Below are 20211 nucleotides of genomic sequence, written 5' to 3' on the forward strand. Positions count from 1 at the left end.
CGGGAGAAAGATGCATTTGCCAACCGCGCCAAATTTAATTTACGTTCCGACATTCTGTTAAATGGGTTCGTGTTGTTAAGAATCCACTGCTTTCTGCTCCAACAAACGTCCACATGCGGAGTCGTTTGTCAACTAAATTATTCAAATTTATGGATGCTTCCTAGCTTAAATCCCAGGTGTTTGTGTTGCTGTTGAAGCATTTTATTCACCTGCTATCATTCTTTGTACTCCAATTGCCAGAACGCAAATTTCATTTTGGTTTTATCGTTTCATCAGAGTCGTTTATCAACTATATGTATTCAAATTTATGAATGCTTCCTCCCCATGTGTTTGTGGTGTTTAATGCATTTCATTCACCTGTTATTATTCTTTTTTCTCCAATTGTTAGAATACAAAATGCATTTTGGTTTTATAGTTTCATGCAATAAGTAAGTCAATAAAAGAGTATGTTCTGCACAATAAAAACAATGTGTGTCCCTATTGTAGAATGTAATTTGTCCCCTCATTTTGTAATAGTTGTGAATGGGTAAATTATAATTTACCCATTCACATAATGGAACTACCTGCCCGGTGAAGCCAGTGGCCTGTGACCCCTGAGTACTCAACACCGTGTGGGAGTCAGTTTGTGGTTAAATCCTTTTATGAGACAAATACAAGCAAACGTTTCCATATGCATGGGTGGGAACTCGCACCTGCAAAGGTTATACCTCGAAGCGGAAAAAAAATAATTCATAAACATTGGTATATACCCTACTACATTATCAGGGATGACTTTAAAACAAATTCTCGTTATGTTCATGGTCTAAGATGATTTCTCGTAGGGGAGCAAGAGGATGCAACGTCCTATGCATCTAAGTCAGTAAGTCAGGTCCAAGATACTGCTTCGATCGTCACCATATTTTGCAGTCGAGTGTGACGGTCTGAAAAGTGTGATAGTCCATTAAAATATAACTTGAACCAGAGTCATATATATGCCTACTTTAACTGAGTATTAAGGAGTATTATTGTCCTTCTTACTCTCGTTATGGTCAAGGAATCCACTCAATAACTACCAGTCTCTGGCTGCATCAAATCAGCTTAGTAGAGCCTTTGCAGTACGCCCCTCAGCCTTGTCTTACTGTGCAGACATTGTTACCCACAGCGATTGACAAGGCTTTGTGACTGCAAACTATATCATAACATAAGCCTGGTACAAGTAGGCCTTCAGTATAGATAGTACACTTTGTTTGCGAGAACATGTTTGTGGGCTTTCCCCATATTTTCACAAAGTGAGCCTAGGCCGAAAACGAGGTGGGTGTTATTTCCTGTTATGTTGAACTCTCATGATCTTTCTTTCCTCACCCAGGAGCAGAGGTCACATCAGTTGATCTATGGGATTAACAGAGTCTACAAAAGTCCCAGAGAACTATTCAAAAGGTATACATTATATCAAAATAGAGAGAGAGAGAGAGAGAGAGTGAGAAATATGAGGAGGGGAGGAGGGGAAGAGGGAGAAAGAGAGAGAGAGCTAGAGAGTGTGAAAAAGTAAGAAAATATTGCCTCTGACAATGTCCACGTAGTCTGAACAAATTACTTTTGGTCGCATTCCTCAAAATTAAATGTTAATGATAAATCAGTTTATTTGGCATCATAAAAACATTACAGATCATAAATACAGAAAAGATAATACGCCAGGACCTCTAAGAAGCAACTTGTGCTTGTACATGAGGCCCCTTTCAAGGTAAACACAATATTTAATTAGATAGCGAAATAAATAAAACTTAATAGGTATATATACGTACATAGAGAATAATGCAATTTAATAAAGACCGACCATTAACAATTAGCAGGTATCGCCCATGTATAATTATTCACAACTCCCAAAATCACACACTAACACACAACAGAAATACATAAAAAGGGAGAGTTCAGAATGAGTAAGAGAAGAAAAGGAAGAGGTGAGAAAGAGAAGAAGTGGGAATGAGAAAGGGAAGAGGTAAGAATGAGAAAGATAAAGAAAGAGTCTACTCAGTCAAAGATGAAATTCTTTCAAAAACGTTCTAAAAGAGTTCTAAATCGAGAAAATGGGCAGCTGGATTTAAGGTTATTGCAAATTAAATTCCATTCATGTACTCCTGTAAAACGGGTTCTTATAGTTGAACGGGTAATGTGAACACAAAGATTATCCCGTATACGAGTGCAGCAAACATTACATTTTTGACTAGCACTAAAGTATGTAGGTACCCTAAGAAGCATTCTCACGGCATCATTATAGGCCACAGTAGTAAGCCTGTACAAACTGTTCTTCTTGAAATTACTCCACGGATGCGCAGTGTACAAAGGTGTACAATATGCCCTAAACAATGCCACCTTCACATCCGGAAAAACACATATAAAATTTCCTAACGAGCATATTACCTTGAGCATATAATTTACGACACTGTCGATTAATATCTTTATCATCACAAAGATCCTCAGTAAAGAAATGACCAAGATACATGACCTCTGTACACACATTGAGTTTAGCTCCACATAAATAAAAATTCGGGAATACCAATCTACGGTGTTCCTTACATCTAATTATCATAACATGACTCTTTTTGCATTATATTTGAAATCATTATTATATCCATAGTCAGAACAAATCTTGAGCAAACTCTGCAATTACCCAGCAGTTGACGAGGTCATCTGCATACATTAACTGATTGAATCCTAGACTGCCAATTACACAGTCTTTTTTTTTTACAAGCATTCATATTGTCGGATAGACCATCCATGTACAGGTTAAAAAGAAAGGGGGAAAGAATACCTCCCTGTCTAACTCAATTACTGACATGGAATGGTTCAGACACACTACTTCCCCATGTAGCCATCATTGTTTGATGGGTATACCAAAACACGAGTATCCTAATCAGGTACTAATTAGGAATACCTCTATCAGCCATTTTCGTAAACAGCTTTTCATGATTTACCCGATCAAAAGCTTTGGAAGCATCAAGAAAACAAAGAAACAAGGAAGAATTTCTGCTACGATAATTTGCAATAATTTCCCTCAGAGCAAATATACACATGTAAGTGCCATGTTTGGCTTAAAAACAGAACTGGTTATCTTTAGTAAGAATGTACATCTCCAACCTACCAAGCAATATCTTTTCCAGCACTTTGGACAGGACACTAGCCAATGCTATAGGTATATTGTCCTTACTAGTAATGCGACCAGATTTATTTTTAATGACCGGCACCAAAACAACGGAAATCTTACTATCTGGTAAGATACCATGAATAAAAAATCCGGAAATGCACATTGTAAGCAAGGGCATGAGTTTCGGGCTTTCACACTTTAATTGTTCAGCTGTTATAGTATTAAGACCACATGACTTATTGTCGTCTAATTTTCTAATAGCTTCTTTTACCTCCTCAGGAGAGATAACCATATTTACATCAAAGTCAACATTAGTAACATCCTGCACCGTACTCTGTACACAATTAAACAAATCCTTATAATGGCTACACCACAATTCACTTATTTTTTTCATCACCAGAGATACCTTCAATATCAGTTGGAAGATGCGCTTTACTATTATTAACACATTTAATTTCTTTCCAAAATTCATGATAACATTTACCCTGCAATTAACGAGCAACAGAGTCCGCCCGGATGACTTTCTCATTATTCTTAATAAAACGGAGAGCATACTTGAATCGTGCATTGGCCCTCTTTTTAAGCTCAAATAACCGTCCCGGTCTGTTTTTGCCAGCTTCAACCCAGAGGTAAGCCTCATGAGTAGCAGACACTATGAACATGACGGACAAAGAAAATGGACAAAATATACAGTTCCTCAGGTAGACAAAGGAACATCCCTTCACTGGCATTATGTAAAAATGTGTAGAACAGTACAGGTGTCATATGCATATTCACTTTTTACATAATAGCAGTGAAGGGATGTTCCTTTGTCTACCTGAGGAACTGTATATTTTGTCCGCTTTCTTTGTCAATCATGTTCATAGTGAGAGTGGAGCTCATTCCAGCCAGGCCTAGTATTATGAACCTTGTTTTTACAGTGATATAGAGATTCACTAGCATCACATAGGCACTTCACAATATCATATGTATTACATACATAATTATATAGCATGGTCATTGTTTACACAATTGGAATCTCGACATAAAAAAGCATCGTGTGAATGTACATTAATTCCCTTAAGCAATAAATCAGTATCACAGCAATAATTATTCCTACGATTTATATCAATCTTAGTCCAATCTAGCCTGCCTTTATGTAGAGTGTTAGCCATGCCTGAATCACGTTGCCCAGGCAAATTGTCAACATCAATAATTTATTGACAAATTAATAGGAATATGATCAGTTGTAGCAAATCTATACATAATTTCCATCTTCTCTATAGAGGCATTAGCATCTGCTGTACATATACAATGGTCCAACCATGATGGGGTATGCCATGCTTCACTAACATAAGTGTAACTATTTGCAGGTAAATATTGCAGACTTGATAACACAAAACTATTATCACAACAAAATTTTCTCAAATGATTTCCAAATAAGGAACTATTGTAAGATATGTCTGCGTTCCAATTACCTACCACATAAACGCTGGTAGTGTCTTGCTCAAAAATAACCGCCGCAATAAATGCTATTTTCTCAAGATAATCACTTTCATTTTCAGGACACTCATAAGGAGTGTATATATTAATGATGACAAATTTCTTATCATCAGTTTTGAATTCAATCCCTACAGCCCAATCAACATTTAATCTAACTTCACTAATTAATTGTTCATATCTAGTGTGCCAGAGTATAGCCACCCCACCAGGTATACGACCCCGAATTAGACCATTCCTGAGATCTGTAGTAGATTCACCAATACCATGATATAACGAATGTAAAGAGTTAATTCCATTTAAATCTTGCTTAGCTAACCACGTTTTTTGAAGACAGATGAGGTCTACCTCATCCTGAAATAGTTTTTCAATGACAAGACGACGAGATTTCTCTGCATTGCTCTGCCCAAGACGCAACCCACGACAATTATAACTAACACAATTGAACTTAATTTTAAAAGGGTATAGCATAATCCAAGCTAGGGCTCTCTCTGGCTCTTCTCTTCGAGTATTGAATGACTGCTGCTCACAGGTCCAGAAGACTCTAAAAGTGTCACAGACCCCTGCTTCTGAGGCTCATAGAACATCCTAACAAAAATACCATCTGGCCAGATATCAGGTGCATACTCGGACGTCATTGCATAAAGCGGTAACCTGAAACGATGAGAAACAAGCATTCTCCATTTCTATCTTTCGGCACTTAACAGAGTCATTCAGTCTTTCTTTTAGGTACTCCTGTAGCATGGTAGAATTAAGATCAGGGTCGAACCGAGTAGCAAAGACATTGACCTTCTTAGTCTTCACAGCTTGAATTTTCTCTACAGTGGCTGTCCCCACTATACCCGGCTTGCTTTTGGGCCGTGGCCTTTCCTGAGGTTGTTTTTGGGCCTGGCTGGAGTTGGGCTCAATATAAGGGGTCTTACGCTTCCCACCCCGACGTACCACCTGGCTCCAAAGATCCTCACTCCGGACTTCTTGTGGTACTGGTACAGTAGACGTGGTGGGCGTGGAACTAGAAGCTTCTTGCACCGTAGAGATAGCCGACACATGTGAATCCATCTCGGATGTAACTAGTTGAATATCCTTAGTAACTTTTGCCTGGCACATAACAGATTTCTTCAGTGCTGTCATTTCACCCTCTAGTTTCTGAAGTCTTCCCAGCAAGGCTGACACATCGAGGCTGTCAAAACTAACAGGCGGGAGCCTGTTCAGGTCCTTTGCAACGAAAGTCGGAGCTTTGTCACCACATTCGAGAAGCAATTTAATCATTGCTTTAAAGGTAGTATGTCCCTTTTGCAGGCCCCAAAAAATAAAAAGGTTTAATTCCAACGGCATTTGAAAGATAATACTAATTTAGAACTTCCCTAAAAAAGGGGGGGGGAGCTTGAAAATATATTTAAGTGGGAAAATAACGACTATTAGTTGTCGAATTGACTTAGGAGCTATAGAGCCAGAAAGTTATAGTCTGATTTTCAGACCATTGTACCGAATGGTTGTACGTTTTATGCTGCGCAAAGATTCAATCAGTTTAATTTTGGCCATTACAAGAAGTGGGTTATTGATGTAAACAAATGCTCATGGGAGGGAAAAATTTCATTTAGACGAGTCGAGAACGGTACAACGATGCGTCTTCTTTCTCTAATAATTTAAGGAAACGTTTAAGCTTCCGCGATTCGCGCGGGAGGGGGGGGGGGGACTGAATTCAGTTAAGGATTAAGAGTCGAGAACAGAGTACAACGAATTGTTTGATTTCTCTCATACATTAAGGAAACGTCAAAGCTTCCGCGCTTCATGCGGGAGGAGGCCGGTAACTGAATTCAGACAAATTACGGTTAAGAGTCGCAAACGGTACAACGAATCGTCTGCTTTCTCTAATAATTTAATGAAACGTCAAAACCTCAGCGCTTCGCGCGGGAGAGGGAAACTTCATTCAGAAAAGGATTAAGAGTCGAGCACGGTTCAACGAATCGTCTACTTTCTCTAATAATTAGATTAAACCTCAAAACTTCTGCGCTTCGCGCGAGAGGGGAGAAACTGAATTCAGACAAGGATTAAGAGTCGAGAACAGTACACCGAATCGGATACTTTCTCTAATAATTTAATGAAACGTAAAAGCTTTCGCGCTTCGCGCTGGAGGGGGGAATCTTCATTTATCCAAGGAATAGCAGTCGAGAACAATACAATAAATCGTCTTCTTTTCCTAATAATTTAATGAAACGTCAAAGCTTCCGCGCTTTGCGCGGGAGGGGGGAAAACTAAGTTCTGACAAGGATTAACAGTCGAAAACGGTTCAGCAAATCGTCTTCTTTTTATAATAATTTAATGAAACGTCAAAGCTTTCGCGCTTCGCGCGAGGTGGGGGGAAACTTCATTCAGACAAGGATTAACAGTCGAGAACGGTACAATAAATCGTCTTCTTTTCCTAATATTTAAGGAAACGCCTAAGCTTCCACGCTTTGCGCGGGAGGATTTTCCCCCACGCCCCCCCCTTCTAAAATAAGATCCTAATATAGCTCCGCGCCTGCATTAAAATATATAGCTATGATGCTGACTAAGTTAACGAAATAATTCGTATATTTACGCAAGTACTATTATAGTCCATGGAAAAAAATGTAGCCTTCGGTTCCGGGTTTATAGGGTTAAATTTGTAGATATTAGGACATTTAATTTTGTCGGCAATTGGTGGCTAGTTTTGTCGGTAATCGTTGACCTATACACCCCCCCCCCCACTGAAAAAGGTCTAACGACGCCCCTGAGTGCACCCTCTTGAAAAGACGCATGCGCAAATGTTCATCCAACTAGATATCTTGTTGTCATAACGAACAAAATACTATTGGACAATCTTCGGCGTGTTGTCTGGTTTTCGCGTGTTTGTTCCAGGAGAGTCTCCGGACGCGCGGGTTCGGCTGCCTATGCCGGATCTTTGTGTTTCTTTTGTAAGGGCTTGTTCGGTGCGCAATATTTTATGTTGCTCGTTGCTATAGGTCGGACAGACCTTGAGCTTCCTCGACCTGGCAGCGACTTTGCGTTTTACACCCTGGCCTGGACATTTTCCCGGTAAATAGCAATGAAACTGCTTGAATGAGTCTAGTCTACGCTCCTCGATCATTTCTTGCATCTAAATCTTAACACACTGTCAAATTATCTGTTCAAATTTCTACTATTGTTTGCTTTCACTTTTACTACATATTTCTTCTTTATATAACTATTTATGCATACACATACTCCTGTATCTTTTGTATTACTTCTCTGACATTGAAGGATTAGATTACCTTCACGAAAAAAAAAAGTATATGAATGTAAAGCAGTAAATAAAGTGCAAATGAATTCATGTAAAACTGGTGTATAATTTCCTTTATATGTTATGTGTCTGTACATTACACTAGACAAAGTGATGAATGGAAAAAGAGAGAAAGAGAGGTCTTATAAACAAATATCATGAATTTAAAATGAGAAAGAGAGAAAGGGAGAGAGAGACAGAGGTCTTAGAAACAAATATGAATTCAAGAAGTGAGAAAGAGAGGGGGTCTTAGAAACAAATATCATGAATTGAGAGCTAGAGAGAGAGAGGTCTTAGAAACAAATATCAAGAAATGAGAAAGAGAGGGGGGGTCTTAGAAACAAATATGAGAGAGAGAGAGGCCTTAGAAACAAATATGAAGAGGGGGTTAATGAGAGAGAAAGAAAGAGGGGTCTGAGAAATACATACGAGAGAGAGAGTGGGTCGAGAGAGAGAGGTCTTAGAAAACAAATATGAATAGAGATGGGGGGGGCGGGGGAGAAATGGGTCTTAGAAAACAAATATGAAGAGAGATGAGGGGGGGGGGAGGTCTTAGAAAACAAATATGAAGGGAGAGGGGTCAAGAGAATTAGAGAAATTAGGTCTTAGAAACAAATGACATGAATTTAAAAAATGAAAGACGTGATCCCACAATAATAGAAAATGGTACGAGTGCAATATTTAAATCACAGTTTATGTATTACATTACCATTACACATATTATGTCGAGTGTAGTCTGTGTATGTGTCGATATGTGTACACGTGTGTTAGGGGGGGGGGTCCGAATCAGCAAATGGTTTGAAAGTAGGCTACACGTCAAAAATTGAAACCCTGAAGAAGGCGGAATTAAACCACAAAAGCCATAATATTATTTGGTTTCTCTCTTTCCTTACTTTGATTAATTCCTTCTCTAATTTCTCTCTTTCTTTCAAGTTAGTTTTTGTTTTCTCTCTCTGCTTATGACATTCTTTGTTTCCTCTCTGTTCTTTAATTATTTATTGTTTTTCTCTATTTCCTTCTGTTGTTATTCGTTGTTTTTCTCTCACTCGTACGTCTCGATACAAAAGTACATGTACCGCGTACCGCGACACTGGACATATAGGACGTACGTTGAGCATTGCAGAAGAGCTACGTGCGCGCGCAATATCTTGTCATGGATAGACTTTTCCCAGTCGGTTCCTTGAAATTTATTGGGAAAAGGTCCAGGCCAGGGTGTAAAACGCAAAGTCGCGACCTGGCAACGACAGACTGATGCACACTGAATGGGCCAGGCGTGGATCCAAGATTTCTTAGGGGAGGGGGCCCAACTTTTTTTCAAATTCAGTGGGGGGGGGGGGGGGGGGGGGGGTAGGGAGCACTTTTTTTGTCCTCGAAAATTTAAAAATTTGCACCCCCCCCCCCCCCTTGAGCGCCAGGGGGGGGGGGGGCCAACCCCCCCCCCCAAAAAAAAAAGGTAAAAATCATATGATTTTTTTTCTAAAGGGGGAGGGCCTGGCCCCCCCCCCCCCCCCGCCCCTGGATCCGCCACTGGAATGGCCCTTTGCGGGGGAGACCCGGGGATCTGGTGCGGGTGGGTGGGTTCGCGCGTTTCTGGTCTCTCCGGGAGCGGACATGTGCGGAAATTGATGCACGTTGTTTATGGTCCATTATTTAATTTATACTGGGAATCTCGCTCAACAAGCCTAGCTTTTCTGAGATTCCCTTTTTTCCCCTCTCAGTTAAATCAAGCAATATAAAATATTTTTTCTAATTCTCAAACTTAAATGTACTCTGTAAACTTATTTGATTACGAACATAGTTGTCAGTATTTCGTTACTTGTAGTTTGTTCTATTATATATTGTATTACTGTATGGTTTATATATATCATTTAATTTGTGGATATTTGAGTGGAAAATAAATCAAATCAAATCAAACATAATAAGGATGTCTCTATTCTTATTTAAGTAAAATCGTTTCGTAAATTACTGCAAAAGTAGAGAAATAGAGAAATAATTTTTGTGCCTAATGAAGGACAATATATTTCCACAAAATACATAATTACATTTATACAAATATTATCTTAAACTATTATTCACGCATTTGGAATTAAATGAGCTTTCTGAAATGTCTAAATTTCAAGACTACAGTCAAATATTTTTACTCTACTTCCTGGCATTGTTTCCAAGTGTAACTACTTTTCTATATAAATCAGCACCGCATATTCATCTTGCATTATAGAGGCAGCAACTCGACCGCAGCATTCACTATTTTCGGACCTCCCAGTATTCAAAAAATCTCGAATGATGGATGCTAGAAGAGACCTGTGTTTGATTCTTCTCATCTCATCGTATGTCCAGTATGCTAAACCTAATATTCTGATTGACTACAGCTCTAACACCAAAGCTCAGGTTAGCCAGGGCACCCAAGCAGAGTTTGAATGTTCCCCATCTCGACAAATCCCTGCTGCTTCATTGCGAACCGGTTGGATTAAGTGGTGCCGAAACACAAGATATTCGACGTCCACCCAAGTCATCGCACGGTGGTCAAATGATGGAGGAACTGAGATCTTACTAGATGACCCTGATGGACGATATAGCATTGAAGGTGGACTCTCAGGGGCAGGACGTTTCAGACAATACCTGACCATTCGTCAAGTTCAAAGGATAGACCAGACTGACAACACTGGTTACTATTGTGCTTTATTCAACTCTTCTGGGAGTCTCTTGGTGAAATCTACATACGCTCCATTGACCGTCAAATATCCACCTGCAGACCACTACCCTCTTTGCACGGCGACACCGGACGACATCTCCAAAGACGTGGAGCTGATGTGTACATCAGAAAAGACTACTCCAGGAGTCACTGTACAGTGGTATAAAGACGACGTTAAGGTTTCAGATGCACATCAGAGTGGCTACAAAACTAAATCTAAGTATGATGCTCGTAGAGATGAATTGCTCAGCGAATTCGAATGCCGGCTATATTACCGTGACGGAGATGTTGTCGAAATTCGGCGATCTTGTAAATTCGGTCAACCGCGCGTGGCTATTCTCAGAATGGGAGGAGACCCTCGTACAGGAGAAAAACGAATACCACGCATTCACCGTATCTAACCCACCTCTCATATCGGACATCAACTGCACACTGGAAGCATCTTCCGCCACTTCTCAGCGGTTCGACGTCGAGTTTCCTGGTTACGGAGTGGTAGAGGTTGGACCTGTAGCACCAGTCGATAATGGTAGTACACTGGTGTGTCAGGCAAGAAATGTTTTTGGAGTTGCAGAAGCCAGAATGGTTGTATACAGTCCAAGCGATGATCAGAACAGAGAAACTACCCTGCCATCAGATGTGACCGACTATATGCCAGTCGGCCAAGTTCTTCAGGCAACAATCTGGCCCAAAGAACTTGAAGTCATTCCTGGGGAGAATGCTACGTTTGTGTGCAGCTACAGCTTGACCATACACTCATATTTTCTTGCTAATGTAGAGGTAAAATGGGAACATGACGATATTATCACAACTGAGGCAGAAGATAACATTATTTACATTACTGAGGTTCACTTTAAAGGTTTCAAAGAGGCAACGATCACATGCGTTGTTACCGTGAGCACCGATGACCACATGATGAATGCAATTCTTGAACGTAGATCATCTGCCACAATAAGAATCGGTAGAGAAAGTCCTTGCGACCCAACTGAACTTGCATTTTCTAGTTCGACTCGAGGAGAGTCACAGTCCGACATGAAAAAGTATTTCATCGGGGGTATTGTCGCTCTCGTCGGGTTGGTGATCATACTCATGATCGTCTTGATGTTCGTCATGGCTCGGCAACATAAACATCAGAAGAAATCTCGATCTGACTCGGAACACTCTCCGAGCTCTCAAGTCACCTTCGACGTTAAGGATCAAGATGCTTGTCTGGTTGATTAAGCCACATACCCTCACATTTTAGGGAAAACCTGGCAGGGATGGGAGCCATGGGTCTAGGTCTATTAGTCAGTCATCACCGGAACATCAGATGGACTTCATAAGAGCAAGTAAGCGTTGTGTCCGTCTAAAGGACTAAGTGTTGAGGATCAAGCCACTGCCCCTCATATTCTAGGGAAAATTCGGCAGGGATGGGAACCATGGGTCTAGGTCTATTGGTAAGTCTTCACTATGAGGATCACATTAAGGATCAAGTCGCTTGTCTGATTGATCGAGCAACATACTGACCCTCGTATTCTAGGGAAAACTTGGTCGGAACAATGGGTCTAGGTCTATTAGTCAGTCTGATACATCAGATGGACTTCATCAAGTCATGTTATGATATCATTGTAGGAAGTAATGGTACAGCATAAATAGTAGAACCACAAGGTACCGCTTCACTAGCTTTAATTCTTTTTGGTTATTAATATTATCTTTAAAATGCATGGTGGGACTTCTCCACGTTTAAAGGATCTGTAGATATGTGGGCCAACTATGTGGGCTACCTCCGAAGTGGCTTATTGAACAATAAGGTTAAGAATGATCAACATTCCTCTTGAGTGGTTTTTATTCCCTTTCTGTGCACTTTTTTTAATACCAAGTGATTAATTATGTGCATCAATGAATATGGTCAACCTATAAAAGCTATACATCTCATTTCAAAAGGGTAGTCTGTATAATGAAGCTTCTGCTGAACTTTGGAACAAACTACTTTTAAATGTCGAAAACTGTCAGACTGTTAACCGATACAAAACTTGTCCTAAGACACATTTATTCAAAATTGCTTTTGATGATTAACTTACTCTGTTCACATTGATGTATATTTTATATGAATTGTAATTTGTAGGTTAATTTGTTTGTTTGTTTTTTAGTTTTTTTTAAATATGTAATTGTTTATCATTTTATTTAGTTTGTTATAGCTCAGTTCAGTTCAGTTCAGTTTATTGAATTCCATCTTTAAAAACATTTTTACAAAGTAAAAACATACAATTTCATGTACAATATAATACATAAATTGGGATAGTATATACATGTGAAATGAATTAATACAAAACAGAATAAGGCACAGCTATAAAAAAAATTAAAAAAACCAAGAAAAGGTTTTGTCTGGACAGCTTCCTATCAAATTAGATATAATAAACATAGTAAGAAAACAAGTAGCAAGTAAAGTTTCGGATAGTATCATTCAGAAATTGCATAACAACCGGCACAAACCCAGTACATGATATACAACATGGTTGGATGAAAAAGTCAGAAGATAGCAAAGGGGAAAAAAGAAAGAGCGAGAGAGAGAGAGAGAGAAAGAGAGAGGGGTAACAAGCTAGATAAATACATTATTTATAGCGCTTAGAGACTTCGGTGGTAAGCGCTTTATAAGCACCGTTTTTTAAGTATTATTATTATTACTCAGTTTTGTATCTATCCTATATACATGTAATGTGTCTTTAAGATGCGATTTTGCAAATTTGCAAAGATGAAGAGTGTACTAATTGTGCCATATCTAAGTAACAAATATAAGAAAGCTGATTTAGTATGTTACTCTGCCTTTTTCTTTAGGAATTTTTCAATGAAGCAGTTTATTGTTAACACATTATCTCATTCAATGTACCCAAATCTTGTATGTCTGTAGAATATCAAGCTAAAGCTAAACAATACATGTCTTGCCGTGTATTTTGCTTCTGTGTTACAGTCCTGTGTAGCAAGAATCATCTTCGTTGTTACTACTGTGACGTTCCTGTACTAAATACATGTTGTAACTTTTGTGATATTAATTTTCACAATAAATAATAGACTACAAGAGAAATACATTTTGTAAATATGTTTTCATTTCATTTCTTAAATCTACAAAAGAAGTATGATTCATACAGTCCTGTGTAGCAAGAATCATTTTCGTTGTTACTACTGTGACGTTCCTGTACTAAATACATGTTGTACTTTTGTGATATTAATTTTCACAATAAATAATAGACTACAAGAGAAATACATTTTGTAAATATGTTTTCATTTCATTTCTTAAATGTACAAAAGAAGCATGATTCATACAGTCCTGTGTAGCAAGAAGCATTTTCGTTGTTACTACTGTGACTTTCATTATACATGTAGTACTTTTATAATATCACTTTCCACAGCAAATTATAGACTACAAGGGAAATACAATTTGTGAATATGTTTTCATTTAATTTCCTAAATGTAGTCATATGATGGAAGTTAAAGAAGGACATTCACAACAGTTTTTCCTGAACTAGAATCTAGTCGTTCTTTTTCAAGTTCGTCAAATCCTCCAGTACAGTATATTAGGGATACACAATCATTCCAAAATCAATACGAGATGAATTTCTATGATTTCTGTGTTTACGCGACAGATAGTATCAACATGCAAATCTTTTCTCTTCATAACCAATAATTGCAACTGCAGATGAAGGTGAACACTAATCAATTATATATGTCTTCGACTTTTATTTGTATTCATGCAAAATTTTAATCGATGTAATTAAAACTAAAACCTGAACTTGAGTCTTCAAATGTAAAATGAATTATTTCCCATGACAAATATTTCAATTGAATACCATTATGAAAGAAAATTGAGAGAGAAAGTGTCATTAAACTTTATATTTATCCAAAATCATGTCCATCCTCTGTTACGACAATTGATCAAACTGTCCAATCATCAGGCAAACTATAATCTTTGATTTCATTTTCTTGATGAATAGGAATTTATCTTGGCCTTGACCTTCCTTCATAGTAGAATTTGCTATCTAGCAAATAAACCACGTGTCAAGAGAAAATATTTGACACAAGATATATATCGTTCCCCTGTATACTACAGATTAAGTGAGCCATCATTTATGCGTCTTTCAACAATTTTTAGTTGAAAGTCTATAAATATATCGATATTTGGAAACGTTTCGCAACGAAAATATGCGGAGAATTTGATTTTCTATAAGAGGCAATGCATGTACATGTATCATAAATATTGTTTGCCTAGAGCTAAAGGGGTGCTAATGATGAAGGAAATACATGTTTCATTTCATTTCATTTCATTTATTTTCATATTTCTCATGTTACATATACATTTCAAATAAAGTACAAAATTGTTATTTTCAATAATACATAATAAATAACAAAGATAAGTGGTCAATATGAAGTACTGATTTAACTAAGAGAAATATGATGGGACCTACATGACAGCAAGCTTGTACAGCTGTGAAGTTTTTGTGGTAATAAATGGAGAACGGATATAATAGTGACCAGTCTAAATGAATCAAAAAATATAAAGGAAATAATAATAAACTTGCGGTGGTGCTGTTTATATTATCCCTTCCTTTCTTACAGTGTAGATAAAAGTACACTTACTTAAATTATCATACAATGGGTGCTTAGCGGGTAAACGAACATTACAGATAATAATAAAATGAATACATTTGTATATTACATACATAAATAGAATAACGAAGCGAACAAGCACACTGTGTCAGCCTTCGCACTCTCGGATATAGAAGTAAAGATGTTTTATTGTTGTTGTTGGTTTTTTTTTAAATACGTATTTCCGAAAGCACGACAGCCAAACCCAACGCGCTTGCACGCAAAGGACATACATTGACATCAAGATTGCTTTGAAAAGCAGTTCCTTCAGTTTACGTTCAAAAATATATAAGGAAGGACTTTTAATTAACTTTAACGAGAGCGTTCCAGTAACTGGGTCCTGTAAACATAATCCTTTTTTATAATAATAATAATAATAATAGCCTAATAGTATAACGTGTGGGATAATCATGTAGGGATTTATTTTTCCGGAACATTTGTAAAAATATTTCAGGTAGGTCATTAGTAGATAAATTGTACATGAATATAACAACATTGCAATAGAATAAGTCTGATAGTTTTAGGATTCTGTTTTCATGGAACAGGTTGTTGGTGTGAAAAGGGTATCCTACATGAAGATCCTAAGTATCCTAAAGGTATCCTACATGTGCGTGTAGCTAAACACTCTTTCAATAACAAAGTCTATTAACAGACTAAGACATTTTGATAGTTGCCTCTTGATCAGTGATGTCATCAAAACCGACCTCTCGTTCCTGCTTTTAGATATCACAAATTCTCGGTTGCAATCCCGATTGCGATTTAAGCCTTTTTGAAAAAAAATTCCCCACGTCACCCCTATCACTGTCCGAGCTCACTCAGGGAATGTCCAACATCTATTTCATGCATCTTTTACATTCAATTGTACATGTTTGCCCATTGTTGCATTTTGTATCAATATTGTATTTGACTTGCACTATAAAAAAAAAAAACAGAGTACAAATACGACAAATCAGTCTGTGAACGTGACTGCCAGTCAAGTGATTTAATTTGATTTTGTTTTAGTTTATTTAACAACAGCAATAAAGTAATACATTTCATACAATGTGATCATATCACATATACAAGAAAAGAAACTAATGTTTTGTAAAAGGGGGCCAGATAATAGCACATTTGCTAGTCGAGCATATAACCCCTTAAACAGCTAAAGTATGTTGGTACAAATCAGTTTAGAAAACGTAACAAAACGAAATCGATACTTAACAACTAAGAACACTTAACAATGTCTTACAATATACAAACTAATAATAAAAAATAAATTTATTTGTACATATGCAGACTATTTAATTTGATATTGCATTCATGATTTGTTCAGCAAGTGCCTTGTAACAGAATTCCGAAATCTATTTCTAGTTCTTGTTAATCTGACATAAATAGGTAATCTATTCCCAAATTCACTGCCCACAAAAGACAATGAAAAATGACCTTGTGTCGTTCTCAATTTTAGAAGACGTAATTGTCCACCTTATTTTTGTCTTGTGGAATAGCTATGCTCTTTAATGTCAGTATGAGGCAAATTGTCATTGACTAGATCAAACATGAAAGTAGAAATTGATAAATCTTGTAAATTATACACAGTTAGGATTCGCAATCTTGTAAATGATGGAGCAGTAGGAGTTTTCTATTCACTAAATATTATATCACCAACTGCCATTTCTGTGAATACAATATGCTTCTTATGCTAGTCATATTAGTGCTTCCACACACCTCGTAAGAAATGTGTGCTTGTATAAATGCTTTATATAACAATATCAGAGTATGGCTAGGGACAGAATGTATTATTCCAAGACAAATTTTGTATCAATGTGAACCCCCAACAAAAGTTGCAACATCAACCTCTTTAATTTCCTCGCCGGCGATATTCAGTTTACCATTCATACCTATTTTTTGCCTCCACTACTTATGAAATTACTTTTCGAACCTTGCCACTTTCTAATGACAAGTTAAATATATACGCTAATGTGTGTGAAATATAAGAGCACTTTCTTTATTCAATTGCACTGATGACATGTTTTGATAGACCTTGATTGAAACTATTACAACCCCGACCTCTACTTCCGCTCATGCAACCTCTAGTTCCGCTCTTATTATTTGTGCTTCTGATACCTCTGGACGGCCATGCATTATGGCTCAAGGCATGGGCACACAGAAAAAAATGTATGTTGGGAACCGGGGTAAAATGCAATAAATTATTGAAAATGTAATGCATTTTCTGTGTTTTTTTTAAATTTATTGAAACCGCCCCCTACCCTAGCCCCCGCTGCGTACAGTCATGGATCAGTGACAAAGCAATGGCCTCGTAACTGTGAGGCCCCAGGATCAAAACCGTGTCGATGTGCTATATTAGTGCCCTTTTGTGGGGCATTAAACCTCATTACTGTCATTTATGACTTAAGGGCGTAGGTCCCCTAGTTAATAAGCATAGTAGCATACACATGCTTTAGCAGTCACGCAAAACAAACATTGGCAAATTATTATTCAATAAAATCTGAGAATGTATACTATTATCTAGATCTATTATTTTTTAATTATTTTTAAAATAATTCCATAAATTGGGGTTAAACAAAAATATTTCAACTTTATGAGCGACAGTGTATTTGGGATATTATCTTTAAACCCATCATCTTTACAATGCAATACACATTAATTATAATAAGAAATTAAATGGCAAGAGAATAAAACTAAACCAAATAAACTATTTATTGTGCTCCTTATTTTTGAGGCTGGTAAAATTGATTTACACTGTTGGAATGGTGGAATAATTATTTTTACCCCAATTTATGGAATAATTTTGACAATGATTTATTCCTAATAGAGCTAGATAATAGTATACATTCTCAGATGGTATTGAATTATAAGTTTCGAGTGTTTGTTTTGCGTGACTGCTAAAGCATTGTTTGCTACAATGCTAATCAACTAGGGGACCTACACCCTTAAGTCATAACTGATAGTAAAGATGATTAATGCCTCACAAAAGGGAATTAATATTGCTGATCGACACAGTTTTTAATCCTGGGGCCTCACAGTAACGAGGCCATTGCTTAGCCACTGAATCATGACTGTACGCAGCAGGGGCTAGGGTCCGTCACCACCCCCACAAATACAAAAAACAAAGAAAATGCAATAAATTATCAATAAATCATTGAATTTTGCCCCGATCCCCAACAGAAAAAAAAAATCCTCTGTGTGGCCATGCCTTGAACCATAATGCATGGCCCTACAGAGGAATTTTTCCTGTTGAGGACCAGGGGAAAAAAGCAATGAATTATTGATAATTTATTGCACTTTCTTTTTTGAGTGGGGGGGGGGGGGGTATTTACTATGTACAGAATGTAATATAGGTTAAAATAGAAATATCAAGAGACTTTACGCATTCATATCACTCATTAGAAATGATTTTAGAATAATTTTAGACGATTTGATAAAATTAAATTGATTGGCAACATAATAAGAATTCAATTAATGATATATTGTCAATTTAAATGAAACCCATCATTCTGTTCCATTTATTTTCGAGTTTTCATTGTTTAGGATATTATATGAGGGTAAAGTGCAAGGTGTCAGATTTAATGGTGTAAGACATTATTTTGCTGTTATGTCGTTCGATAGTTTTAAAAGCCTTTTGGTCATTTTTGTTCGGATAAGCCCTTTGATAAGCCGGTTTGAGTCTCAACTTAAATTTAAAAAACAGTAAGACCTAGACAAGAATTTTCGGCATATGACATATTATATGAGAGTAAAGAACAATGTTCAGGTTCTAAATGGTGTAAGACATTATTTCGCTGTTATATGTCATATGATAGCTTTAAAAGCCTTCGATTTTAAAATAAATTTTAATTTGGCCATTTTTGTGCGGAAAAGCCCTCCGATATGACGTTTGAGCGTCTACTTCATCCTAAAACAGTAAGACCCAGAAAAAAAACTTTCGGCGTGTGTTTCATATGAAAATAAAGAGCGGGTTTTTAGCTTTAAAATAGTGTAAGAATGTGTATAGCTGTAATAGCATACGATATTTGTAGAAGCCTTCGAATTTAAAAATGCATTTTGGCCATTTTTCGCATGAATTGTGCGAATAAGCCCTCCAATATGCCGGTTTGAGCCTCAACTTCATTAGAACAGTTAGACCTAAGCAAAAACTTCTGGCATGTGACATAATTTATAAAACAGTAAAAAATAAAAATCAGGTTTCAAGCTTTCAAATGATAGAAAATATTATTTAGCTGTAATATCATACGATAGCTTCTAAAGATATTCAAATCTAGTCTCTTACTCCTCATGTCATTAGCGAGTTTTCGCTCAGCAACATACAGACCTTCACGGACGCAGAGCACTCAGGTTTACGGCCGTCGCACACAGACCGCCCTTGATACAATACGTGGTTTCACTTTTCGGTGAATGCGTACGTATCTCTACGGAGGTATTGCATTTGCGATGCCATTGGCAATTTTCGTAATGTAACCAAATTTAATGCATACGTCTTTGTGAAGTGCCTCGATACAAAATATTTCTTTCACCTGATAAGGATAATATTATTTCAATAGACAGAATCCAAACTGCATACATTAGTTGTTGCCAGTTCGACAAACATTAGGTTATTTCGCAAGCTCATTGCGGACAGAGAATCTGCGGTTCGTGTGCAAAATCGAGAAGCTACTATAGTAACAGCAGGGTGATCGCTGAGGTACTGAAATCCAGAACGGGTTTTGGCCAAATCTACGGGCGTTCTCAATGACGCCCCAAGTGAATAAACTGCCAATCAGCGAGCTTGTACCAAAGATGGTTATGAGAATTTCGTCGTCTAATAACAAAGGATGACGAATTTTAACGGGCGGATCTAGCTTCTTTTCTATGGCGTGGACGGGGGGGGGGGGGGGGGGGGGGAATCGCGCCGACCAATATTTCGCTTAGTGGGGGGTAGGGAGCACTAACATTTGTTTTCAATTTGAAAAAAAGTGCCAACCAATATTTCGGGGGGGGGGGGGGTAGAAAGCACCTTGGCCAGCCCAAGGGGGGATTTTATGGGGG

The 20211-nt window shown here is 37.6% G+C and overlaps 1 protein-coding gene across 1 annotated transcript; it reads left to right on the forward strand.

The window, feature by feature from the left end:
* The first annotated feature begins 10092 nt into the window (after positions 1–10092).
* Positions 10093–12657, forward strand: LOC115923440. Its single transcript, XM_030984018.1, has 2 exons — positions 10093–11781; positions 12054–12657. The coding sequence occupies exons 1-2, from the start codon at positions 10759–10761 to the stop codon at positions 12072–12074; spliced, it is 1044 nt and encodes a 347-aa protein (XP_030839878.1). The 5' UTR covers positions 10093–10758; the 3' UTR covers positions 12075–12657.
* The last annotated feature ends 7554 nt before the right edge of the window (positions 12658–20211 follow it).

This window comes from Strongylocentrotus purpuratus, unplaced genomic scaffold (genome assembly GCF_000002235.5).
Source record: "Strongylocentrotus purpuratus isolate Spur 01 unplaced genomic scaffold, Spur_5.0 spur5_scaffold_14, whole genome shotgun sequence".
In the NCBI taxonomy this organism is placed as follows: Eukaryota; Metazoa; Echinodermata; class Echinoidea; order Camarodonta; family Strongylocentrotidae; genus Strongylocentrotus; species Strongylocentrotus purpuratus.

Coding starts and splice junctions, on each gene's coding strand:
- LOC115923440 (XM_030984018.1), top strand. CDS start 10,759: ATGCACATCAGAGTGGCTACAAAACTAAATCTAAGTATGATGCTCGTA. Junction 11,782..12,053: donor AGGATCAAGATGCTTGTCTG/GTTGATTAAGCC, acceptor GTCGCTTGTCTG/ATTGATCGAGCAACATACTG.